Here is a 27,588-nt window from a genome sequence, read left to right as displayed (position 1 = left end):
GGAGTAAAAATCAACATAATTTAGGTTTCAGTAGTGAAGTTGTCTAACGTCTGGAGGAGAACCCAGAAGTTGTGGTTTCTTGTCAATTTCTCTCTCTCTAGCTGTTATGAAGGCCAATCCTCTTAACTATCGCCAGACTGAATTTTCTAGACTGTATATGAGAGTTTGGAAAAAAAAAAAAAAAAAAGACCTCTGGTACTGCGTGGCGGTTTTTTAAAAAAGTGGCCAACTTGTCGCAGGGCTGGTGAGTCTGGTGCGAATTCCTTGTGCTGAGTCCAATTCACAAGTCTAACCACTAACATCAAAGGTCTGTGCAGAGAATTCCTCCTTGTAATAAAAAATAATAGCAATATCAAATACAGCATGCTGCGTAGAATGAACTACAACCTGAAAACGTGCCACACACATGAAGCTGAGTAATGATACTACTGATGTTCCCTACTTCTGACATTCTTTTTCACATTTCCTGTATTTGCAAAATATACTTTCTTCCAGTGCAGCGTTTCAGGAAACCAGCTCATCTTAAAAACTGCCCAACAAAACTATAATTTTGTTTGTCTTTGCACAGTTTAAGGTTGGAATATAAATCCTGCCTGGTGTATTTCAGCCATGACGTGTCCAGTGCCAATTTGAAGCTAAATCCAAACAGTGTAGCAGTCAGTTAAGTTGTCAGCCTTTCTGTGAGATACCTCCAGACAGGCGGAACTCCATGCAACACCACTGGCAGCCACCAGTGACCCAAATGAGCTTAAATCTGGCTTTGTTGTCACTTTCATTTGTCTGTGGTGGAGACACTGTCACTAGTGCACAGGTCAGCCCTGTGCGTCACTTCCCTGATGACATAAATGAATGCAGCGGTAAACAAACTGAAAGAAAATCAGATCACACCTGGTCAGCTGGACGCATTTAGATACGCATGATGACACAAGACAATATGTCTCGCTATCCACTTACGATTTGATTTTTTTTTTTATAAAAAGCATTTCAAAACCAAGTGTAAACAGGGCTTTGCAGTCCATAACATACTCGCCATAACACCAATAAAAGCTGATGGTTAAATTTTGATCAACGGATCAAATTTTAGATGAGCTTAAAATTTAGAAGCTTTGTTTTCCTCTTTTAGTACAGCACTTAGTAGAGGCCACATCATATTTAGGGTTACACCCATCTCAGCCTCTATAGGAGTTCCCAGAATGTCATCACAGACACAGAGGGCATGCTGTCTCTGTTAAATGAGCGGCCTGCTCTTACAGACTTCGTAACTAGACGCAGGAAGGACAAACGTCATCTAGCGCAGCTAAATACGTATATAAAGGCCTTTTTAAAAAGGTCTTTGATTCAGACTGGCAGGCAAGTTCAAAATGTCTACCACTGCTCCCTCCCCCTTCTGTTCAGCTCAGGAAACAACAAACAATGTGGTTACTATGGACTCATCTGGGTTCCCCGAGGCCAAACGTCAGCATCAGTTTAGACAGCCAACAGCCAAGTTACAGACAGTTCACGTAGAGGCTTTACTGGCCTGCTTCCTTTTCCATACAAATATAGAAGTAATGCAATTGTTACACTCTCTTCCACGGTGAGATCATACAAGTCTCTGCAAACCACATGAGAAAACACATCTTTCAGTGATAATCCATTCACCCATCCATCCAATTTCTATACCACTTATCCGTTAAGGGTTACAGGGGGGATGGAGCCTATGTGGCTGACATTAAGCAAGAGGCGGGGTTCACCCTGGACGGGTCACCAGTCCGTTGCAGGGCCATCAGGAGCAGTTAGGGACTCAATATCTTGCTCAAAGATACTTCAACATGGTCACCGGGAGAACTGAGGATCGAACCAGTGACCCTTTGGTTGCTACACGGCCACTCTAACTCTGAGCCATGCCGCCCCTTCAGTGGTAATCAGACTCATAAAATTATCTCTGATGTTTGAGGCTGCTTGAGGCACTTTTACAGACTGACATGTCTGAACCTTCTTCGTAATATCCTGCCACATTGTACTTTGTCAAACAAATGATCGAATCTGATCCATGCCGGTTCTCTTCATTAGGTGTATCAATACCTATTTAGACCAAAAGTTACCAATGAAACAATGCTTGTACCATAAGGCTCACTTGAACCTTAAGCCTCAAGAAATGAGTATAATTATTGAGTGTCCATGATGTAAATATGGTGCATGACTGAAACAAAGTGAATGAGGTGTGCTCCTCACTTACCAATTTCTCCATTTCCTGTTCGCGAAGTCTCTCCTCCCTCTGCCGCCGGTGGTATTCCAACAGCTCGTCCTCATTATCACTGATCTCTGTGATGCTGTTCTTCCTCTCCCTCATCCCCGGATGTGGTCTTCCTGTGGGCATCTTCCTGTTGCTCCTGGGGCTGGCTACAGGAGATGAGCCAGGCAGTGAGCCCAGGCTGTAAGCAGGGGAAAGGGAACTGCCAAAGCTAGCCTTCCGTACCCCTGCACCACTGCTGCTGCCATCCTCCATCATCAGAGAGGTAGGTGAGGGACTTCTGGCTCGAATCCCCCTGTTGCACATTGGCTCCTCTGACGTAGATCCAGTCTTGCGTCGAAGCCGGGGACTTTCTGGAACTAGCTTGCCTAGACCTGAGGGGCTATCTGGGGTCCTCATGATGGGAACTGTTCCTGGAAGTGCCCCTGGGAGTACTGGAACCCCTCTTCGAGCCATAGAGGGACTTAAAGGTGGAAGTTCTCTCATACTGCTACTTGTTGCACTGGCCCCGTTCAGCTCTGCGTTCCTCCTGGCCATGCGAGGGCTTTCAGGTGGCTGCAGTGAACGAGGATGCTGCTGGAAAGGGGATCCTTGGATGATATGGATGATGGGATCTAAAGGCGGCTGGAAGGCTCTAGTGGGTTGGGAAAGTTGTCTGGATGGGCTTGAGGTGAGGGAGCGATCAGAAAGGCTGGTCTGCTCTCTGAAGGGGCTGGCAGGCCTTTCCTGAAGCACCGTGGTTGTCTTGGTCCTGGGGGTGGAGGGCAGCGAAGATGAGCAGGTTGGAAACTTTGGAGTGAGCCCAGGGCTACTTGGCACAATGTTTCTACCACTGAGAGATTCATTAGAGGACAAAAGAGGGGTCTGTCTGGGACTCTCTGGCCCATCTTGGCCTAGTCCTCTGCGGCTAGGCTTTGGACTTGGAGGAGTCTCCACTAAGACCTTCCTTTGCAACCTGGGGCTTTCTTGAACCTTCTGACCCACTCCACCACCACTGAAGTTAGGCAGTATGGTCCGTGGCTGTGGTACAGGCGGTGGCTGGGTGGTGAAGTTGTAGCTAGAGGAGCGTACAGGCACTGGTGGCAGAGAAGATATCTGGTCCTGGGGTCCTCCACCAGGAGAAGGGCTGGTAAAGCTCCCACTGCTGGCTGCTGAGGGGGAGGAAAGGGGAGAAAAAGGCGGGGATGTATTCTCATAGCTGGACCCCACTGACATAGCCCCTGGGCTGGTCGGAGGGGACAGCAAGAACCGACCTCCACCATTGACCATAGGTGACAGGGGTGAGTGAGCACTGAGTTGGACCCCAGGAGGCTTTTTGGCCTCCGAAGCGGAAGGCTGAGGGTCATCCATGACTAGGGAGTCCATGATGTCCTGGAGGTCCTTCTCGATGGAGCTGACAATGGCACTGTGCTCAGACTGGACTCTCTCTCCAAGAGAAGGGGGAGACTGGGCTGAACTGGTCTGATGATTCCCATTGACCAAGCTCTCTGTATCTGAAGACAAGAGAAGACAAAAACAGCTTTCAACAAACTTTGTCTTATAAAGAATAGAATAAAGCCTCGTTTTACCACTTGTGCAGTATGGTTTACACTCAACCTTATAAATCCCTCCTTTGCTGTCACTAAATATGTGTGAGCTACAATGATGTAACAGGAGTAATTCTCTTGCTCAAGGAAACTAAAACATGAATTTAGGGATCTAACTAGCATATCTTAAATTACTAGATAAGATTACCTGCTGAGGCTGGCCACCCATACTCAAATGTAAAACAAGAAAGTCAGTCCAATTTGCCAATATGATGGGATGGATTTTTTTTTTTTCAATATGGGAAAAAAACAAAAACTACCTTAAGAGTGACATTAGTTATGATCTACAGTGGGAAACTCATCAGTAAGTTGAACTTGGCAATGCAATGCATCATCATCTGGTAAAGCACTAACCAATCAAATATGTTTAAACCCACATTCCTGGCAGACTCCACTGTAAAGTGCAACAGTGTAAATCTGCTGTTAGCCAAAACATAGAGGACAAGATGGCCAATGTGTGAACATTTCAAGACCAAATTCAATCTGTGACCTGCTGCATGATCTAACATTAAATCTCTTTCCCTGAAGGATAGAGGAAGAATAGACGTTTTCAGATTACTGTCAGGAGGAGGACGCAGAATGTCCATCACTCCTTTTTACTAAGAATTTTCCAACTTTAACTTGGGGTGCTTTCGTCACCACAAAACATTCTGTCCTTACAGTTTTGGTTGAGTTTTCTTGAAGAAACTATCAGTCTGGGTTCTCTTCCTATCCAGCATTACCCAATACGGTTTAGAGAATGTGTCGCTGACCGTATGTCACCAGAGAATTGACCCATTTCCCATAAATTTGTGTTATTTTAAACCTCCGGCATACATCAAGTCATTTTCCTCTGAAATACGCTCAAGATCATGACTAAATACATGTTTTTCAGCCCAGTCTCAAAGTCCTACAAGGAGAAGGGCAGAGGAGGGATTAGCAGTGAGGAACTAGGAAGGACATCTAAGGAGACGAGCACACAGACAGGCCTATATGATAGGGATCAGGAGAAAATGTGCCTCTATAACCCTATTACTGCATGGCCAAAACGCAACGTAGGACACAGGCCGGGTAATCTAATCTTAACCATCTCTCTTTAATGTCAGCATAGTAGATTATGACAACAGAAACACACAGCCACGTGGGAGAATCACCAGCATGGCCTTGAGGCAGGGATCAGAGGACACAGATCAGGTTTTATTAATGCTAAATTTAATCTATTTAAATGGATTTTGTTGCCTGCTTAAGTGGATACATAACTGCAGCATGGAGTTGTCAGTGCATGATACTGACAGGTAATGGAAATTAACAAAGCTGCAGAATCCAATACAGATGTTAACAAAAGTCAGAATCATAAAATCTGTGTTTAGAATATCGGAGTAGTCACACTTTTTCTTGTAGTGATGATGATGTCAGATGTGCCCCAATAGGAAAACAGCTCTAAAATATAGAAGCCTCACAAATAATGCATTATCTGTTCTTGTTCAACAGGGATGTGAGCAGCTTCCTGCCTGCTTCTGTGTAATGACTTTGCCATACAATGGACCTCTGCCTTCACAATTACCTGACCACGGTTTAACAGCAGCTTCATGGACATGATGCAGCATTCATGTCTACAGGCTGCCACAACAATACATCCCTAAAGCTCTGCATAAACGTCACTGTCATTCCTAGGAGACAGCAAACCGGCTCCGTGTATGCACAGAGTCAGAAAAGAGGGGGGTGGGGTGGGGTGGGTGACAGAAATAAAAAGAAACCGTTTGCTCAGGGAAAGCCCATGCAGTGATGTCATTGGATACAGGGGTCTGCGTGCCAAACTTCATCGAAAAATCAGGCAATTGTATGTTAGCTTACATGACGATAAAACCTCATGATTTAGTCAATATGATTGAGACCGTTTTATAACCAGAGACCCTCTACAATTCGGCATCAATGACATCAATATGCGATACTTGCAATTGACATACGGTTTGCTGGTTCCTACATTCTCCCATCGCTATTGCTTATGTTGCTATGAATAATGATATAGTTTTAACAATCTAGCGAGTAATTTATTCAACACCTGCATTCCGAATAGAGCTGCAAAATCCCTACAACCATGAAAAGTATCTAAATATGACGTGCGATGTATGTCTCCTTCGAGGGAACCAAATTACCCTTAAACCAGCGGAGCTCTAAACGGAGTTTGGCGTGTGACCAATCCATCACAATTATCTCGCTCAAAGCTCAGATATTAAGCGGTAGGTTACTCACGTGACTGAAGAGAACGGCGACCCGGTCAGTTTCAGTGCGGTTAACGCGCTATATGTAACACACTGGTGTCCTCATCCTGCGGACACCGGTGTCAGCCCGGTTGTGACGGAGCCTTGCCGTGCCAGGCTCCACACACACACCGAGAGAGATGGAGGTTCACCAGCGAGGTGATATTTCAGCTGGGGTGAGGGTCCTAGGAACCGGTGCTGCCTCCAATGCCATTTTAGTCAATTTCCGTTCAGCGTAACGCGGTGTTTCCGGTAAACACTTTCAGAAGAAGCGTAAATTTAACATGTTTTAAAACACGTCACGTGTCAACATTAGCCGACAGACGAACTCAAGGACCTGCTACAAGTAACTTGAGCTGCATCAATGAGCACAGAGGTTGTCTCTTCTCCTACAATGGGACAACTTTCTACAAAGGTGTTTTTATTTTGAAGGTACACCGAGCTTATTTCCGATGTCTCTTTATCTTCCTGATGATGTACAGCGCCGGTTTATAGGCAGTAGATTTTTACGACCTGTCACGATTATTGTTCCCATAACACAGATGCTGTCAGTTTAGATAAGAAAGTGAAGAAAGCATCAACATACAGGGTTTCTAAATGATTATCACTGAGGCAAAAAACCGTCCCAAAAGAAGTAGTTTGCCAGTATCAAAGTGCAGTTTTACTCACATTTATTGCTCAATTATTAGTAGCCTACCTATAGCCGCATTAAGAAAAGAGGACTCTGGTAGTACTTATTCTTCCTATTTATTCAAGTAAAAATAAAAAGTCACAGGCTCTTTAGTGTACTCAAATGTATACAGCAAAAAATGTTTTTTTTTTTACACTTCCTTTATTAATTCTCATAGCCCCACATAAAACAAACAAACAAACAAAAAAACAGACCAAAAAGATAAAACTGAATATCGGAAATAAATCAAAAAGTCTCGAATGTCCAGTGCATGGTATCTTACATGTTATTTGATTAGTTTTGTCAGTTTGCAAAAATTAACAAGCCTGTTTGTTTTTTTTAAATGATAACATATATTTGTGTTAGAGAATAAAAAATAAAAAGTTGTCAGAAAAATAAATAGACAAGTAGAGTGACCAGAAAAATCTACCAAGTTCAGAAACAAAGTATTGAAACTATCAGTTTTATTTTATTTCCAGTAAGAACTTAAACAACATATTTGTTCATGACTTGAAAACCGTCTTCTCTGAAGGGAAAGAAGCATTTGCTGCAGGTACATGTTCTGTTTAAATGTGACTACGTAGCGGAACATAAAGTCTGAATAACTTTGAAGATGTTACGGTATGCAGTATGTTCTCTGTGGTTAAGAAAAACCTTTGAGTGCGGAAAAACACAAGACCATCGATCAAAACAAGTTCATGAGAGTGGAGTTGAGAAGAACTGTTTGTGAGACGTGTCTGCGCTATGCCTTCTGGCTGAACTTCCCCACACAGAAAATCGGGTGCAGAACCCTTATTGATCCAATATTCTGAAATATTAAAGGGAAGAGACAGACTGTGCCCGGGGATTGAATTGTGGGTTGACTGGTTTGGTTTGAAGTCAAGAATGAAATGCAAAATGGCAAAGAGATTCAGTTTGTTGTCCAAAAACTCCTTATTCATTGATCTTTACTTCTCTTCGTTATCTAATGAAATACATCTTTATATTAGACTTACAACGTGTGGTGATGCCACACTCACACCACAACTGTATCCCAAACCCTCTGCCCCAACTTGACTGCTGCTTTCTGCAGACTGTCAAGCAGCCAGTGAGAGAGGAGCCACACAAGATAAAGGCCTCTTACTGAAGAGTGAGGCTACCATGCAGAGAGTGGTGGTGGGTGATGGAGGGGGAAGCTAGCTAGGGAGGGAGGGTGGAGAGAGAGCAGACAGTCGAATGAAACTGGAGGTTTATAAATAGACAGAAAAAGATATTGTAACTCCAGCCGACGGCCACTTTAAGTAAGCAACTCTGAGCCACAAAGCCACCCCCTGGTCTGACAGAGAGCCACAGGAAACATCCATTCAGGGAAGATGCGACAAAACGATGAGCTGGCTGAAGACAGCGAGTCATCATTGACCTAGCAAAGCTAAAGCAGCAGCAACTTCATTTGACCTGAAGTGAAAGGCGACATTAACACACATGAAAATACAGATCAGGCCATCATAAGAGTACACATGTACTTCTTGAGCAACCGAAAAAACTCCCTTTAATCTCCTTCTTTTTGAGAACAGTGCCGCCCCTCCAGCGCTATTCCCAACATCTGGAGTGTTTGAAAACGAGCATCGCTAGCATAAAAGTTAGCTTAAAAGTCAAAACGGAAAGCTAAAAGAAGTGGATAAATGGATGTGGCTGCCATAGATTTAGTATAGCAACGGTAAAATGTTGTTAACGGGATGTCAAGAAGTGATATTATGATAGATTAAGGCACTTTTCCTTAATGAGCAGTACATTTTGACAAGCAGACAACATTTCCTTCTCCCAAATCTGTACGTGCCGCCCAAAAAAATCCTCGGGATTTGCTGACACTGCTGATTCTCAACAACGTGGAGCCCCTGAGCATGACTGACTGCATTGAAGTAAGAAAGAGTAGTTTTTTAGGGATTCCACTTCACTAACTGATTGTGATTTATCTGCAGCGGTCGCCTCAGTTTACCAGCGAATGATCTCACTGGTTTATTTGAACCAGGAAATCTGAACGGTGTATTTACATAAATAGAATAATTAAGTCAAATTAGTGTTGCTGGGTTTTCCCTCTCTAATAGCTGTAGCCTTCAAGTTCCTACACAGATAACAAGTGTAATTTCAAAGTCTATCTAAATAAATATGACAGATCTGCCCTGATTCTCCCCGGAGTGGTATACACAGGCTTCAGCTGAATGCACCTCAGGAATGCATAATTGAGGAAAATGGTACTGTGCTAAACAACGGAAGGCTTTCATTTCTGGATCAGGAAGTGAACACCAAGCCAGCATGCCTGTGCGCTATACTTATCCCACTGTGGCAGGCAGCGTCAATAGTAAGGGGGGGGGGGGGGGTAACAAGATGCAATAAAAGACCCCCGGTAGCAGAGATGGCCAAGAAAAGATGCACTTAAAGCTGCCAGGGGGACAGCACACACACATACACACACACACATACGCACGCAAGAAGCTGACAAGTTTGCCAGGAGACGACGAGGAAAGAAATGCTCATAAAACATGCAGCTCCAACACCAGGTCCCAGCTGGGCACCAGTCAGGCTTCAGGGGTTCAACGGGGACTGGATTTTAAAGGCGAACACTAGCATTCTTGTAGTGGAGCTGCCAACAGCCATAAATATCATCGTTAAAGCTTATAGGAAATTCACACAAAGACAGTGGAATGCTTAACTCCATCTGTCCTTTTTTTCTTTTCTTTTTTTAACAATTTATGGTGAGGAACAGGTTTACAAAACCTAGGTGAATAATTCAAATGAAACAGAAAAATATACAAGGCAAATAGCAGCCTTATATAATGCCGGTGTTGTATGTCACCAAGCAATGTGTCTGCTATGCGTCCTCCGCCCTTGCCAGTCTATAAAAAAAGGAAAAATGCAGGAGGTTTACTGCTGTGCAAACAGCCACCTGTAAGCGCTGCTACCCTGCTGCTCCGACCCAACAATCTGACCCATTCATCCATACGGAATCAACTGAAACTGGAACTTCAGGAGGGAGAAGCTCATTACTTAGTCCCTTATTATTCATGACACAAAAGGTCAGTGTGTTTTTACTCACACCGGGCCTGAGTTTGTGAAAGAAAGGATATGACGTTTTATCACCACTGAGTGAAAACAGGCTGGAAATACAGTATCTGAATGAATATGGGTGTCATATTAACACGCTTGCGGGCGCCGTATCGTACCTGCACATAGTCTGTAGTCGCCGGTGGAGACGCCTCCTCCTCCTCCTCCTCCTCCTTGGGGCATCATACTCTTCATCCTAAAGGCTTCTTCAGGGTGATTGAAGCGGAAAAAGGCTGACTGGCCAAAACACAGCATGCAGCCTGGAAAACAGCAGACACGCCATTTAAATTAATGTGGTTCCACAGGACCTTCAGGGCTAAAATATGATAATAACTTCTTTTTTTTATTTATTTTTTTTTATTTTGCTTTGTTTGCAAATTCAGAATGCAGATGAACAAACAACTGAAAGCATCCGCATTGTGTCAACATAACAATCATTCAGTTCAGGAGTAAATGTTATTGTCTACTTTAATTATCTGCTTGAATATGTTCAACTCAGAGGACGGATGCATTGTACTCTATGAGAGTCAAACTTGACTAGCATGCTGGCTCTCCTCCCTCTCCAGTTAGCTCTGTTTGTAGCTTCGTTAAATCTCATGCCCACATCTGGTATCAGATGTTCTCGTTTTCTTGAGGAAAACTGCATTGGTTGAAAATTTGCCCCAAATGAAGCAAACAATGTCAACAGCTGCCGGATATCAAACTTCTCATGAGCATTGCTGATGCCTCAAGAAAGTAAAGTTCTGACTTAGTTTGAAAGGAACAATTAAGAATTAAAGTGACTTCTTTATGTTAAGGTTGTCAGTAGCTCTGTCTTTTCTTTGATCAGAGACTGAGATGAGAGTCCAGATTACTTTGATGCCCACGCGGATTCTGATTGACAGACTGAGATGCCAGCTGCAAAGAGTCGCAATGACAGACATGAGAGTCAGGGTGAAGATGGACTGAAATTAACCACCAGTGGAACAAAAAACTTCTGACACGCATTCATTTAAGATAGAGAAACCGAGGAGGAGTGCTTAAAGACTTGGGGGACTCAAGTCACCTGATGCACAAACAGTGCCTCAGGGCACAGAGTTCATTATCAAGACTTCAAAGTAACTACTGAAGACACTTTGATGATGATGGAAAAACACCAAACGTGGAAAACATTATATCAGCTCATCACGCACCCAATTCTGTTCCTGATTTTACCATAAATACCTGAAAAACACTATACTCGTTTGTGTCAGTATTTCAGCATCATATATTTCCTTCCAGGGAAAAAAAACAGAACCGCATCAAGAATGCTCATTTGTAACTAATAACACACCCCAAACATCCTCTAACGATCAAACGAGCCTGTCTTCGTTCCGTAAATGAAATCCCACTGGTTTACAAAGCTGAGCTATCTGATGTGCCTCACCGCAACATCCATCTCCAAGAGGAAATACATGCAATTAGAGAGATAAAATTCTCCAAAAAAAAACAAAAAAAACCAAAAAGCTTTTTTAGATGATTTTCCAGCAAACAAAGTTGCGAAAGTGAATCCACTAATTTTACACTGCAGACAAAGCTCATTAAGCTTGACTGGCACAAACTTGCATTTTGTGGTTGATGTTCAAAGTTGAATTCCAATCAGTAAGAAAAAAATATTCAGAGTTATGCAGCATGCATGCATCACTCACTTTATGATTGGCTCAGCCTCAGGGAGTATTTTGGTTTCTGTCGCCTCCCTTATTTTCTGTTTTTAACCTGAGCTTTTATTCTCACAACTCAAATCAACATCTTCGTGTCTAAAAACCCTCTATGATGACGTGTCAAGCATGTGTTGAACATTTGCTGCAGCATATCTGACAATGATTGTTGGCATGTTTCATGCTCAAAAGGAGCAAAAATTAGCATGTAGGAAGTGTAATTACACCACTGTTTGCTAATATGTCAATTGGCATAAAACCTGATGAATCTGGTTTGTTTCAACTGGGGTTGTCCCAATGCTGATACCAGTATAAAATCCATTACAGGGCATCATGAGTACAAGTTTATGCACCAACTGACACTGTATAATGTAAATATATTAGCCCCAGAATGCTACTTCCCAGTTAGCGCTGTTATCGCTGATGAAATTTACATACAGGAAATTAATTCCTCGCCAGCGCAGGTTTAAGTCGCAATTTAAGATGTACTTCAAAGTGCAAACTACGATTCATAGCTGTTTATGATGGTGTTTATAATGAGGAATAAAAATAATCCACTAATGCTGCTTTCCCTTTTACACTGTTTTCAGAGTGATAGCTGCTTAGACCCGCATCCGCACAATGAAGTCACACCGAAATAACATCCGCTCACGTACGCAACATATATATGAAATGTCTGCGCACATAATGCGCGTCACTCGTTCTGAGGCTTCATGTTCCACAAGCTTGATAAGAGATAAACAATCAGGTTTATTGCTTTCTCAATATAAGAGCCCTGCTTGGTTGACTAGGTAAAAGGTCTTCCGGTTGGAGCAGAGATAAGATCCCTGTCGTCAGAGGCGCATGAGGTAAAAACAGACAGTTCTCTATCACACCGGAGGTGACTGGACAGCACAACAAAGCCAGGTGCATTTGCTCTGGACACACACACTGACAGCCCAGGAGAGAAACAAGCTGATTATGCTACATGCAGGGTATGAAAGGTTAAAGTTCAAGGTCACTGTCACCTCATATCAATGTGATAGAAAGCCTTGAGGGAAAGTCTCTCCTAATTTAGTTATTTAAAGACCGCAAGATATAACTGTTCCCTACACGGGATCTCTCTGTGTGGAGTCTCCATGTTCTCCCTGTTCCTGTGTGGGTTCTCTCTGGTTCTCCAGCTTCCTCCCACAGTCCAGAGACATCAAGAGGGGACGAGGCTGATTGATACTCTAAATTGACTGTAGGTGTGGCTGTGAGTGTGAATGGTTGTCTGTCTCTATGTGTTGGTCCTGTGATGGACTGGTGACCTGTCCAGGGTGAACCCTGCCTCACGTCCAAAAGCTGCTGGGATAGGATCCAGCCCCGCCCCCCGCAAACTTTAACAGGATAAGTGGAAGAAAATGGATGGATGGACGTTAACACTGCGGTGTGCAGAGCCACGTCAGCTGAGCTACTGCGTCTTCTTCCTCCACCCACAGAAGCTTCTTCAGGACCCTGCCAGCAGCAGCAGCAACAGCCCTCACCCTTCTCTGCTCTGGGACACACAGCACACACTCCTGCTTTTCACTTGCAACAGCATGATCTCCCCTCAGTGTGGCTCATTCAGCACTGAAAAAAAAAAATGCTGGTTTCTGGCAGAGTCATGACGAAGCCAGTTCTCACTCCTGGTGCTTGAGGTGACTGACTCAGCAGTCCTGCCACACAAGCTGTCGGACAGAAATTTCAGGAAAATTTTAAGACTAAGGTAATAATTAATTCCTGCGATAATGGCGGGGCTGTTGTTGACCAAATAGTGAGCATACTTAAGCCACTTCTTCTTCACGGTATTGAAGTGTGCATGAGAAGACTGTGAGGAAAATACAGCACTGTTGATTTATTCTGTGTGTGTGTGTGTGTGTGTGTGTGTGTGTGTGTGTGTGTGTGTGTGTGTAAACTGATGGATGAGATCAGACGTTTCTCCTCCTCTATACAGTTCTCTCAACAAAAACTGCTGCTGGCAGCTGCCACTCACTCACTGATTGTCCTGAGGGAGCGACTGACCGTACACCTCAGCAACATTAGGACACTCTGTGTGTGTGTGTGTGTGTGTGTGTGTGCGTGTGTGTGTGTGTGTGTGTGTGTGGTCACCTCCTGAAGAGAGACCACCAGGGATCAAAACACAGTGAGTCAGCAAAAAGATGGCCACATGTCTGCATGTTGGACAGTGAACGCAGCAAGCAGACGCTGTTTAAATTTTTACATTGAAGGCACTAGCCCTGAGCTGATTGTGTAATCACCCACAACTGAACACAGTCTTTCATTCATGTAGGGGCTGAGCAACAATATCAGCTTAGCATCGGCAGATGTTGGTAGTCTTGTAACATATATTAAATTTAAAAAATCTCACCTTCCTTGCAAACAGATAATAAGGAAACAGTCCAGTTATATGTAATTCATGGAAGTTTCAAAATGGTTTGGAAATAAACAGAATTAACAATCTGCAAGAAAAATACAGTTTCAAACATTCTTCAACTTTCAAAGGCACAATTGGATAGAACCATGGCGCAACAGACTGACATTAAGAACTCAAAAGTTTAGGAAGAGTAGGAAATGTCGTCAGGATCCACACATGCTGACTACACTCATCGGAGATATTCCACGATGGTAATTGAGCAAACTACTCGTGCAGCCATAACAAACAAACTCACTGGTGTAGCAGGCGTCATACATCGGCAAGTGGATGAAAAAGAATTGTGAAAATGAACAAAACTGGACCTTCCGTTACAGTTTTCATACATGCAAAAGAACGCACAATCAGTTTCTACTTGCAAATCTTATTCACTCCCATTTTTCCCCTCAACCCTCCTATTAAAATATGCATGAGTAGGAAAAGTACATCAGTGCTCCAAAATGCAATTTCAGCAGCCGTTTTGGCAAAATCTGAATGTGGTCGCCTACATGAGGGGGGTGTTTCTCACCGGGCTCTTGTCTTCGAATTAAAAATGTTGACCTGATATGCTAAGGCTGGATTGCAAGCTATCTGACCCTGGAAACAAATAAAATCCCACAAATCACTTGAAAACTGTCCAAGATGTCACGCTGCTTCACAAATGACCACCAGTGAGGTCTATCTATCATGTGTTCATCTCCTTACTCTTCTTCTTCGTCTACTTTTAAATTAAAATGCTTCAGTACCCAAAATGCATTGGGAACTTTCCCAGCCAATCCATCTGCATTTAGCTGTCAGTGAAACAGAGCAGTCCATTATTGGCAATCTCTTGATGCCAATTAGCACCCATCAGTCTCCCATTACAGCGTGACCCACTGGCCATTAACTCAACACATCCTCCTATGATGGGATACGCGCACAAGCATGCACGCACACATGGGAGGGGAGGAGGGGCATAAATAATACACTTATTCATTATAGAGCAATCAAGCAACATTGACACCAACAAATTGCTGTAATTCATTTTGCCGCAACAAGAAGACGGAGACTGAATGGAGGGAAAAATTCCGAATGGAGAGAAACATTTCATAGAATCCTCTTGAGTGAGACACCAGGACAGGAGCTGCACTATCTAAAACGGTCTAAACTGCTGGATGATGATTATGATGATGATGATGATGGTGTGTCTGTTTCTGCTCTAAGACACCAGTCTCCACCCTAACAGTTTCTCGCCTTATCTCTGCTGCAGACATGCCGTAGCCAAACCAAGCTAAACCAGCCAAGCTAAACAGAACGCCGGGAAGAGCGATTAATGAGAGCAGGGAGATGCTGAACAACCGTTCACCACACCTCAAACCACTAAGTCCTTTAGACCACAAGTGAAAGATGTAAGGGAGCGGTGAGTCGTCGCCCCCCCCGGCATCCCCCATCTTCCAAGCTAGAGTAGCTAGTTAGCAGAGGAACCTGAATAGAGCCCTAGTAAACGCTAATTAAATATCAGATACCCAATCCAGCACATCTGCCAGGGTGGTCAGAGTTTTAACTTGTCCTGTTCAACACTCACATTCACTCAGGTGATCAGTCAGAGCTGATCAGTTGGGGGGACAGATAAGGTCACGACCCCTCCGATGATCAACTTTCTCCACAGTGAGCAGTGTGGTCCTGCTCATTCACTTTAAACTTGCAGTCAGCTGTAAACATTAAATGCTGAATCATGCTGTGAGCTTGACTGAGGTCAGATGCCATGGTTAGCAGTCTGAAACAAAGCGAGCAATGAGAATACCAACAACTTTTGGAAAAGTTCAGGTTTTCTTTTTTACTCAGAGGTACTCAGAAAGGCCTCGCAAATGTCATGTTCCCCTGCATTACTGTTGTTAGAACGATCTTTTCTTGCTTACAGGCCAAATGTTTTGCTAGCATCAGTCAGGACCCAGTCTCCTGGGTATGCATACAAAAGATAGACTTTCAAACCCAGTATGTTTAACTTGCTTCCACCCATTGGAGCAGCAGAAAACTGTCAGTGGAACCAGTAACACCAGCTGCGGACAGACACCTCAGACAGTCTGGTGCACCCAGAATTAATGTTAGCGGTGCTAGCCTAGCCACTGCTAGTGGTAGAGTTGTACACCGCAGAGAGTTGAATGTTTCAGGAGCGCAGTGGTTAAAAAAAAGAAAAGAAAAGGGAATGGCTCTGCATCAACACACATCCTGACCTGCCTTGTTCTTTCTCCCCCTGTCGGACAGAAGAACTCCTAAATAAGCAAAAGTGGCGCCAATTGCTCCCACCAAAAAAAAGGAAAAAAAACAACTTTAAGTCGATCCATAAAACATTAAAGCCTTCATTGTTGACATTTTATAAGACAGATTTGAACGTGTGAGTCTCTCTAAAACTCAATTTACAGTGTTTTGTTTTTGTTCTGAGGTTGGTCTCTGAGAAAAATGGGATTTTTTTGAGGCGCAAGGTCTTCATCAGACATCAATGATCTACAGCAGATGTATGGAAATGTAGGTGATTCATCTCCTATCAGGCAATATATCAGTGTGATCTGGATTTGTTCTGTTGCTGCTTGGCTACATGTGCAGCATTAAAGTATCTCCTCTTGTGTTCCATCGCCTCTTCAGCGGAACTCTCTGACCCACAAGCATGCCGGGACGCTTCCAAAAGCCCGTGGTTCGCAAACATCTCAGGATCCATTTTCTCTGAGGCTGAGCTCAGCGAAAAAAGCTGCGGTAGAAAATCAAATCTGTTTCATCAGCATCTTCCAACACTTTCCAACAGGAAAATATGACACATTGCCATTTTGATAATTACAATGCTCAAAGCCACGTTGGAAAGGACAGGCAATGTCAGGATTGGCTTCACATGGCGGCGGGGGTGTGTGCAACCCCCTTTAATTAATCAGATATATTGATTCTCTCAGCAGCGTGAGGGAGTAACGTCCCCTCAGCGCTCTAGGAAAGATTAGACTGACCACTCACCTTCATCAACAGATACACGACAAGTTTTACAGTGAGACCAGCTTTTTCAGACAAAGAAACAACAAATGTACGTTCTTACACTTGATTGTTAAGGAATGTATCATTAGGGTTTTCCATGAATTATGTCCAATGTCTTCAGAACAAGGACACACACACACACACACACACACACACACTTGCCTTCCCACAAGGGCACCATCACCCCACTCTAATGAAACTGCAGAGACACCTAAGTGTATTAAAGAACACATCATGCATACAGGACAGAGGCTGAGTCAAGGTGAATCATGTGTAGATCTTACCTGTCAGCAAAATGAAAAACAAAACAGGGCCTTTTTCTGTGCCAAGGAGCTGCATGTTATTCTTGAATGTGCGCTGTTTACCCAAAACCAGATTAAATATGAATAATGTACAGCAACATCTGTGTATTATATGTATAACCAGTACTGTTTGCGTGCACTTTTAGGTACACCAGAAAATGCGGTTCAGTTTTTGGTAATTAATTATCCAAACAGTTCAAACATCCAGTCCAGTCCGGCTGTTGTTGGCAATTAGGGTCTAGCATAATAATGGTGGATTCAGGTTGTGAATATTCAAAACATTACATTTGAAAGAATGGGAATCGATATATTATAAAACAAAACCAAAAAAAAGAATGAAAACCTGGGCTGACAGGTCTAATCAGAACAAAACCCTCAGGAGTTTTCCTTAGGGAGCACTCAGGCTAATCACTGTTAATGCCACATCGTGCCTCAAGCCTTCTGTGGCATTAAAGAAGCAGCCCTGGTCCGCCGAGCCCATCTGAAACGTGTCTCTGGACCAAATACTCTCTAATAACATCTCTGTGTTATGTTCTTCCCTCTGGTACGACCACATTCAGTCTTTCCAATGCGTCAGCTTCGCCTCAAGTACATTTCCCCGAAAGATTAGATCAGAGAAGCCGCGTTGGTCGGAATGAAGAGAGCTCCACATTCTAGTAGAACAGACAGTCGAGCACAGATGAGTCTAGTGCGCAGATAAGGAATCCTAGTAAATACAAGCATGCTAGTCAGCTAGCTGCATTGGCTTGTTCTTGTGGAAGAGCACATCACGGGCAGATCCAGCTCATGACTGCTGTCACAAGTTGTTCCCTCGGCGCCATCCTCCCATCACATGCCGCAAAATACATATTTCATCCGGTGCAGCAAGGTCCACTGTTTCGAAGCAGATGTGACGGCCAGTTTTCCTTGTTGATAGGAAATGCATCACTCTCTCAAGAGAAAGTGAGTTTTAAAAGTGATCCTCTCTGTTTGTTGAGTTGAACTTTTTTGTTTATTTTGGTCCTTACTTTCCCACTTATGCGATGGTGCAGAAGCTATGATCTCATGAACTTGAAATGTATAGTTTATTATATTACCCCCCAAAACATGACTCGCAACGGCATGTTCCATTGCACGATGACAGGCTTTGAGGCAAATCGTACTTTTCAGGCTGTTAATATGTAACTTTACTTCAATTGCAAGACAGAAAGTAATCAATTAGCTTGCTAATATGTGGTCCGTTAATCCATATAACACCTGTTAAGAAATTATGATTACGTTATTGGAGATTTATGAAGGAAGCAGTGGTCCAAATTAAAGTCACTTCCAATTGTAGAGATGATTTCACTTGCGGCTGATGGGAAATGCACCTGTACGCATGATTTTACTGAGATTCCTCTTGCAGCTAAGATGGGCTGAGGCATCAAACCTCTGAGTGAGACACTATTAAAAAGGGTTCCCGAACGAAACAACCATCTGGTTTTAAAGAGGGCTCATCAAATCCTTTTAAATCCATTAAATTTAATCCATTTAAAGTGTGCAGAGCCCCTGAGAAGTCACAGTGAACATTTTTTCCTTTTTCTTTTTTACCTGTAGCCTCTATACTTAATCTCATCGAACAGCATTACAGTAGCTACAGATGATGGATGAGCTATATTCTAATATTGTGTTGTGAAGAGTTACATCAGGGTGAATCAGTTCTGGTTGCACAGTGACTCGGTTCGTGTTGATATCACTGATTTAACCAATTCTCTTAGCATAACTATGATTATGAGTAGAGGTTTATGCTAGCACTTGGGAGTTGGTGAAATATCTATGTCTGTATGTAAATTTGTGTAACATTTTAGAAGAAATTACTGTATTTGATGTTTTGTGACATTGCAAAACCCATGGCTCCACCCCTCAAACAGCAGGCACTGCACTGTATGTGTCTTTTTATTCAGTCATAGTCATAACTTTAGCCCACTACAACCCCTGTTCACAATCCCTGGCATCCACTCAAGCCATAGATTCACTCACAGCACTGGCCTTCGAGGGGAACAATCAGTTATCACTGAATTCTTATCAAAAATAGCAACATTACCTGCCCTTAGGATAAGAGGAAACAACAAAACTACTGGATTTCTCCTCACTAAGAGACTGACTATTTATTCATTATCATCTATAAAAAGCTGTGACTTTGTGAGTGACAAACAAAAAAACAAAACACCAGTGTGAGACGTCACTCCACTGGCAAAGCAGATGTGGACAAAGAGATGGCCATTATGGCTGGCAGTTGCTATGGAAAACTGAAGTTCTACAGCTCACAAAGGCCAAGGAGTCAAACCAACCAGTTAATCAATGACGGCCTTTCGCCAGGCCAGGGGTCATCAAACAGACGCACATACCAGAGGAGGACTGGCCTGAAAAGAGGGCTGGGGGGGGGGGGGGGGGTAACCCTGCATTCCCATCATATGGGAATATCCATCTGAGTAAACACAAGGTTGGAGGAAATTACTTGGCCCAGAGAAAATGTTGAGACCAGTATGATGTCGGTGAAACGCCACGATGGAATATAAACAGTGGTTGCTCCTGCGCTGCGCCTTCACACACAGGCTGCTGAGTGTGTGTGCACCAAATCAAATTAGAATGAGGTTCACATTCCGAAATGCAGCAAATTGTGTCCTACCACTGCAACATTTCATAAACACTTTACAAACAATTTATTACTATATGGAACTAGTAAAATAAAATACTGCCCCCCCCCCCCCTTTGGTTACTGCAGCAAAAACTCCAAAACTTCAAATATGAGTTAAGATTTAAAAAAAAATTAAAATAAAAAAAAAAATCCAGCTATATCTATAAAATTAGACAGTACAAAACGACAACAACAAAAAACCGCCTATTGTGATCAGTACCATAGTGATCTTTAGGATTCCAGAGCAAATGGACCTCATGACCAGAATTTTGGGACTGGCCCTTTAAAACACTGATCACGCTGGCTGCAGCATCCACATCCCACACACCAGATGCAGAGTCCAGCAGGCAACCCACTCCTGTCTCCAGTGGACACTCATCACCGTGTCAGAGGCTGCCGGTTACCACTTGTCCGAACAGATGTTCCTCACTCCACCTACATCCGTCCCTGCCTCCTTTTGTTTTAACAACTACAGCCAATCCCCCACTGTCGAACATATTCCCACAGGCAGATGGCTGCATGTCGGAGGATGAGTTAATGTCAGATCTACGCGTGGGCCTCCAGGTGCAGGTCTCCCCTACTACACAGAGTTTTATGCGTTTCTCTGCTTCACAAATCTCAAGGTGCTGATGCAGCATGAACAAGACCTTACTGACAATGCCGTCAAACCAGAGTCAGAGCAGGAAAATATTGACGTACTGTAGCTGCAGGCTCGCAACTAAAATGATCACGTTGTTTAATCATTTATACATGACCACGTGCATTTAGATGGACAGTTCAAGTCAAGCCTTTCAGCTAATCAAACACGCTTTTAGTTCAAGCTGTCTGGCTCCGTGGTTAAATTATATTAGTTTTAGGGCCAACAGGGTGGTTTGTTTTCCATGGTAACTAGCATGGTAGTATATTATTTGCAGTTATTATTCTAGATAATCTGGAAGGTATTCAGTGATGCACATGTTCACGTGGAAAAATAAAAATAAAAAGCTGTTAATCGGGGCATAATCCGATCGATAAGGGGGTGACAGAGGATATCAGCCCCTTGCTACTCTGAATTTGAAAGAAAATACAAAGCATACATTTTTGTTCTTTGTACTTCCTTGTGTAAGAGTGAGCAGAGATTAATCATTTTGGTCTTATAATTAAACAAAATAGGATAAAATAAGATTCTGAGGAAGATTTGGGTGAATATATGAATGAAACTGTGACAGGAAACAATACTGACCATAAAAACCATACCAAAAAACAATTCAAATGCAATCGTTAAGAATGAGTCGTATATTTGCCTCTAATACAGTAATTCAGATATGCTTGACTTTTTACATGATTCCATTTGCCAACTAATTATAAAAATCATAGGAAAAGCAAGCTTGCGTGTTGGACAATACCACCTACACACATCCGACTACAACGGGGTCAACATGCAAATGTGTTCAAATCAAAGGAGCGTCTCTGGGGGGTCAACGCAATGTGTCAGAAATGACAGATGCCGAGGGAGTGTGATGGTGGACAGAGAATGACCTCACTTGTAGTCTGGTGATTCAGCAATACAGCTTTGGAGTTGAGCTGCTGCACAGTAGCACCCCCTGAAAAAAAAATATCCTAAAACCACAATATTCCGATCAAAGAATGATCCTAAGTCATGCATCCACAGGTCACTGAATAAGCAGACTGCATGAAAGGGAAGCTCTCCTGGTTACCAGCCATGGTTGGGTCACATTGGTGGCCAGGAATAGCAGTGTAACAGTAGACAGATACTGTGGGGTCTGCTGGTCATGCCATGGGGGGGACTGACAGACTTGTATATGCTGTCTATAAACAGAACCAACAGAGATCCAGGGGAAGTTAGGACTTAATAGAATCAGCGACTGGAGAAACTTGCACTGGTAAAGTCTGTCACTGACAAAATGCTTTTGTCCACAGGCAAAAGACATCTGGCTCAGAGGACAGTTTAAACATCCAAACAGAGGCAATTTCGTCTTCAGATAAATTCTGGGCAGGATATGTCGTTATATATCTTACAATATCGACAGAAAGCTACCCAATATCTATAACCTGTTACCTAACTAAATTTGATGGCCAACTAGCGCTCACCGAGTTGGGAAAGTAGAAGAAAATACCACGAATAACATTATTAAGTTACATTTCAAAAATATAAAATAAGACATACAGGAGATGTATGCCGAATGGGAAAGGGCGTCCTATTAATACATGCAAAGCTTTAAATGACGTTCTATTACGTAACAGATCACTAATATTGAAGTGCCTTTCCTCATTTAAAAGAAATGTTAACGGGGTTTGGTTAAAGTCAATCAAGACAACAGAAAGTGTGTCTTCCACTTTCGTAACTTGTCTTTACAAGATCAGGCAGGAAGCAAGAAAGATTTTTAATAGTTAAGAAACGTCGAATTCGTCATCCCTCTCTCTTCATTGCCGACATCAACCGGCTACAAGATATTCGAAGCAAGGCAAGTGCACCTCTCACCGACACACACGCGCGCGCACACACACACACACACACACACACACACACACACACACACACACGGAACCTTCAAACTAAAAGATAAAGTAACTTACTTTAGCTCCTATGAATGAAACTCCTCTCTGTCTCCGCTGTTTTCATCGTCTCTGCTCCTTTAAAACAAACCACGTGTTTTTTTTTTCCCTCAGCGTCTTCGACTTATTGGGGAACAACAGGAGCGTTTATGGGGTTTTGTCCCGACGCTCTTTTGTTATGATAATAACCTAAAAGAGACTCTAATATATTCTGTAGATATATGAATGATCCCAACGGCAGCTGTCTGCTTGCTCACTTGTTCAAACACGAGTTGATCCACTTCTGCGCTGGTATACATCCCAGTCTATGATCCCAGTTCATTCAATGAGCTGCGGGACTTATAGTCGCTGTCCATTGTCTCCCTCCCCGCTAGGCTGTCTCCTGCTGCCGGGGCTCCTCCAGGAAGCAGCTGGCTCTCAGTCAGAGACTCAAACAGACTCGGGACTGTCAGAGAGCAGAGAGAGACTAGAGGATCCGGAGAGGAGGAGCAGGGAGCTGGAAGGTGGAGACCCTGAGTCAGGACTGGAAACGAGAGCGAGAGAGAGTGAGAGAGAGAGAGAGAGAGAGAGAGAGAGAGAGAGAGAGAGAGAGAGAGAGAGATGGAGAGGGGTGGGTGGGGGGCAAGACCCCGCAGGAGAGTTGCAGGTCCACCTCAGTTTAGTCCAGGACGAAACTGTGGAGTCTCGGGTCCATCATATTGACTTCAAATAGGGGTTTTGTTCATTTTGTGCTTATATAGAGAGAAATTTTTTTAAATGGATGCGTGATATACGAATTTAAACACAAAAAAAGATCCAGTCTCACTGATAGGAGCTTTTAAAATGTCACATGCAAAGATTTTGCACACATTTTTTACAGTCTAGTTTTATGTAATTTCATAGCTAATAAGATGGTAAAATAATAATAATTTGAATTTCTTCAGTTGCTTAGTGTACCTTTTTCAATAATTTATTTAATCACCTTTTGTACAACCAAATTTACTTCATTTCTTTCAAAAAACATCAGGAAAATGCAAGAAGTTTCCTGGAAATTGAAACTTTTTTTCCTTACAGGCCAGTCAAAGGTTGTTGTTTTTTCGTGAATTCTTTAGCGTAGTGGTCTTTTTTTTTTACTTTTTGTTGTTGCTAATTGACTAATCACTGTCTTTAAAAAAAAGGCATAAAATTAGTAGTAAATTGAAGAAATTACCAGAAAAGTAGCAAGAAATCAGTTAAACATTGATGAGGATATCATCCAAAACACAACAGACAATTAGCAATCCAAAATTTGGTAAATTATGACAAGCAATAATGTTTTCCTGTTTCCGGCACTGAAGTCAGAGGACTTTCATAAGCAACATGTCATCAAACTACAGCAGAAGACCTGCTATAATTAAAGAACAGCTCTCACTTCTTTTATCAGCACATAAAAGACCAAAGGTGAAGCCAGACTTTTATTTTGAAGTCATAAAAATACACATAAGTGCTCTCTAAAAAAAATTCGCTTCTGCTACGAACCTGTGGAACATTTGCAGCAATGTCCAACATTCTCACTCTTTGCATGCACGCTCATTCTGGCTTTGAACAAACTGGATCTGTTTTTACATACTCTTTTTTTTTTTTTGGCAGGGATTTCCTTCCACCGGCTCTTCTGTTTGATACTGTAAATCCGAGGGGATTTACCGCTGAATACTTGTTGAGCATGTTTTCATTTTGTAACATTGCTGACTTGTTGCTTCTTGAGTTTCACTAGAACTTTTAACAAGTTAGAGCTTTTATTTACAAAGAATAAACACTGAATGCCAACAGCATTAGATCACCACTATCAGCTAGCGCAAGCTCACGATGATGCATCGTAGTCTGCGCGCTTCACTTGACCTGTGAAGTCTGATCTACTTCCTGCAGTAAAATTACACATGTACCCACCTCCAATAATAAAGCCAACAATGCTGCTTTGTAAAAAAAAACCTGAACTGTACCTCTTCTTCAACTTAATCCTCCCGTGGGGCTCAAGTAAGACCTTTCCAGGGTAGAGCTGATGTTATAAATATCACCCACTCAGGGACCTGGTCAACATACGACATACATGTTCTAAAATACACACGTTACGGAGTTGCGCTAGTTGCTCAATACTGGATTCAGTTCATAAATAACATGAGTCCATGTGGTGCGTGTAATGTAGAATATCAAGCAACGTTTGTAAAGCTGAGCAGCCATTCGAGATTGAGGTGCGATTACAGTGCAGCGGCAGCAGCGTGGAGGGGAAGTCACTCCCTGGAAGCACTGTGACTAATGATGAATAACGTCTCTATACTCTCATAACACACTGGCCTCAGACGAATCACATACTTCATTCTTGGAGTGTCTAAGCAGCACCGCCATGGCGTAATATGATGCAAAATACACTCGTGTTGTTGGTTACATCACAGCACAGCTGAAGGACAAACCCTTCTAAAAAGAGCAGTTATTCTATCTTGCAACAAACTGTGACTGAACCAGTCATTGTTTGTGAGAATTCATTTCTATTATTACCCAAACAAGGGAGGTAAAAATGGAGGGTACTGTTTCCCCTTGGACCCCGTGTTGTGGTGGTCCCATCTGAGAAAGAACAGGCCCTCCAACAATGTACTAGGTGCAGAATAATATCATTAGTAATCCTGTGTAGCATCCAGGTAATAAGCCTGTATTCACAAATGAGCTCACGCTGAACTGAGGGAATGTGCTATATAGAAGACATAAAATCATTTCAGCTTTCAGATCAGAATTCATTTACTGCGAGTGTTACACTGCTAACTAAATGACCAGCATTTCAAACAATGATGTAAAGGTAAATATAAAGAATCCCTGTGAGTACGCATATCATGAGTCAGACTGCTCTGAATACTTCAACAGCTTGTCTGATAGGAGCAGGTTGACTCACAACAGAAAGGTGTGTCTCTGCAGTGTTGCAGACTATAGGACACACCCACTTTATTGCATGACGCACCCCAGACATAATATCCTGTAGCTTGTGTCGTCGGCTCATTAGATTGGATCGGCAATCTTCCTGGTTGTTAATGTAACCATGACGATGACGGTACCCTAACCTTCAGGAAGTAGAGACTGGAATCCAGACCTAACCTTGATAACAGCTGTCACGCGTCAGGAGCCCAAACCGTTTCAAACTAAAGAGGAACTAAGGAGCTGCCATAGTCAGCCAGTAGAGAAAAATAACTTTTGTGGAGTCTCAGCAAGCCCCCCCCCCCCCCCACCTCTATCTGGAGGTGGAGGTGGACAGAAAGCGATCACTTCACCCAAACATTGTGCTTCGCCTGTCAAGTACGCAAAAAATAGTTGTCTTGAGCTCAAGAGGAATGTTTCCCCACTGCCATCTTGAACAAATGGGTTGGTTCAACTGAACATGCCAGCTGGTCAAGCTTGACTTTACCGTGAACGTGCAACTAAATGGAACGGGTTATAGTTAGCTCAGTTTTTAGTGCTCAGTGTTTTAGCTCTGATCCTAAGTCTTTGTAGATTACTGAGTGCACAGCTGGATAAAGAAAACATGGATTATACTGGACAATGTCCTTGAGACTTTGTTAACTGATGTTTTTGGACAATTTTGCTGTTGTTAGTACTTTGTGGCAATGGGGCAGCATTAGCCAAATATATACATGGCTGGTTCTCTCTGCATTCTTGAGACACCAAGAAGTGATGCGGGAGTGAAAATACTTTTATTTGCAGCCTTAGACACCTATTTATGAAGAATTAAAAGACAAAGTCCCCTTTGGATGAACTTTTGCTTTAAGAGGTCGGGTGCTAAGTCTTGTACATTGTTGTGACCTAGTACTTTTATTCCTAAAATGTCTTGAGAAAAATTCTCGCCGGTCTGAGTGCCACTATCTGATCCAAGAGCAAACATCAAGTGTGGGAAAAACTTTTGGGAATACATGTATAGATTTATTGTGTTTGCAACACATCCCTCTGCTAAAGAGCAAAAAAGCCTGCAGTCACATTATTAACCTGCCTTCTCTACTTGTATAAGAAGCAATTCCTTTTCTGGGGAATTTCAAAATCATTCCTCGCAAAATGTTCAACATTGTTTGATCTCAGATCCCCTCAGGCTGAGGCAGATGAAAAAAATTGATCAGTTTCTCTCCTGTACTTGCATGCCTGGGCACAGTGACGCTCGTTCTTTAACAGAGGAACCTCAGCCTGGTCTTCAGTTGATGGCTATTTAAAACCACTGACTGGGCGCTTCATTGAACAGTCCTGCTGGCTCTCTCACTGCGTTTCTATTGACTAGGCAGAGAGCTGACGGACAGGTCTCTGGCTTACAGTAACTGGAAACACACACACACACACACACACACACACACACACACACACACACACGCACACGCACACAGGCAGGTGAAATTACAGCTGAGTTAAACAGAATTCCCAGATCCTTTAACCCACAGTCATTGGTCTGTTGAAATGTTTGTTCCACTGTGGCGAAGACAGGAATAAACACAAGAAGATGGATATCGCAGTCAAATCATAGGTTTTAATGAAGCTAACGGTCAGTCAGTCCCTCGCTGAGCAGATTCCTACCTTGGGACAGGCGGACAGGCTGTGTCACCTGAAGTCCGTCAACAGCACAGAGGTTCCCACACGGGTGCAGCGTGATGATCCCTGATCTGTTCTCTATGTAGCAGTGCTGTGCTGCCACCCCGGGACCCTGGATGTTGATATTCATGGGACCATGACCCAGAGTTGTCCGGCCTGTGGTGATGGAAAAGAAGATAGTTAGTGAAGTGAATTGATTCTGAAGTTGAGTTCGTCTGCAGTGGCTGCTTCATATCGTATGGAGCGACAGCAGTTCAGGCAATAACCCTCGGTGGTTTTCCTTACACCAGTCAAAGAATATCAAATAAACAAAATCAAGAGGTTGGGATTGTGATGAGGAGATCCTCCCAGACCTGGCTCCATGAGAGTACCTTGTCTCCCTCTGCTTAACCAATTATCAGGGTCGGAAGAAAGTGAAGGGGGTCAGGTATCTTTGGGTCTTGCTCACAAGTGACTGGAAGATGAGTTAGAGAGGTGGATCAGTGCAGTGTCATCGGTAATATGAGCTCTGCATGGCTGTGTTATGGCGACGAAGAAACTGAGCCACAAGGCAAAGCTCTCAACTTACCGATTTACCTTCTAACCCTCATCGAAGGTCACTAGATTTGGGTA

At 43.0% G+C, this 27,588-nt stretch overlaps 1 protein-coding gene across 3 annotated transcripts in view; it reads right to left on the bottom strand.

Moving 5' to 3' along the window:
- The window catches only part of phldb1b (pleckstrin homology-like domain, family B, member 1b), a 95,125-nt gene that overhangs the window by 36,367 nt on the left and 31,170 nt on the right, over nucleotides 1-27,588 (bottom strand). For all 3 annotated transcript variants that reach the window (XM_086215997.1, XM_086215998.1, XM_086215999.1), the window contains exons 4-6: nucleotides 26,962-27,132; nucleotides 9,930-10,070; nucleotides 2,219-3,726 (exon numbers count right to left, since the gene is read on the bottom strand). In XM_086215997.1, coding sequence (XP_086072123.1) covers nucleotides 2,219-3,726; nucleotides 9,930-10,070; nucleotides 26,962-27,132 — 1,820 coding nt within the window. The remainder of the gene's footprint in view (nucleotides 1-2,218; nucleotides 3,727-9,929; nucleotides 10,071-26,961; nucleotides 27,133-27,588) is intronic.

This window comes from Aulostomus chinensis, chromosome 10, assembly GCF_037954235.1.
Source record: "Aulostomus chinensis isolate RoL2024-O1b breed Wild chromosome 10, RoL_Achi_v1.0, whole genome shotgun sequence".
In the NCBI taxonomy this organism is placed as follows: domain Eukaryota; kingdom Metazoa; phylum Chordata; class Actinopteri; order Syngnathiformes; family Aulostomidae; genus Aulostomus; species Aulostomus chinensis.
Note: the sequence above shows the minus strand (reverse complement) of the source record. Positions and strands in the feature narration are given on the sequence as shown.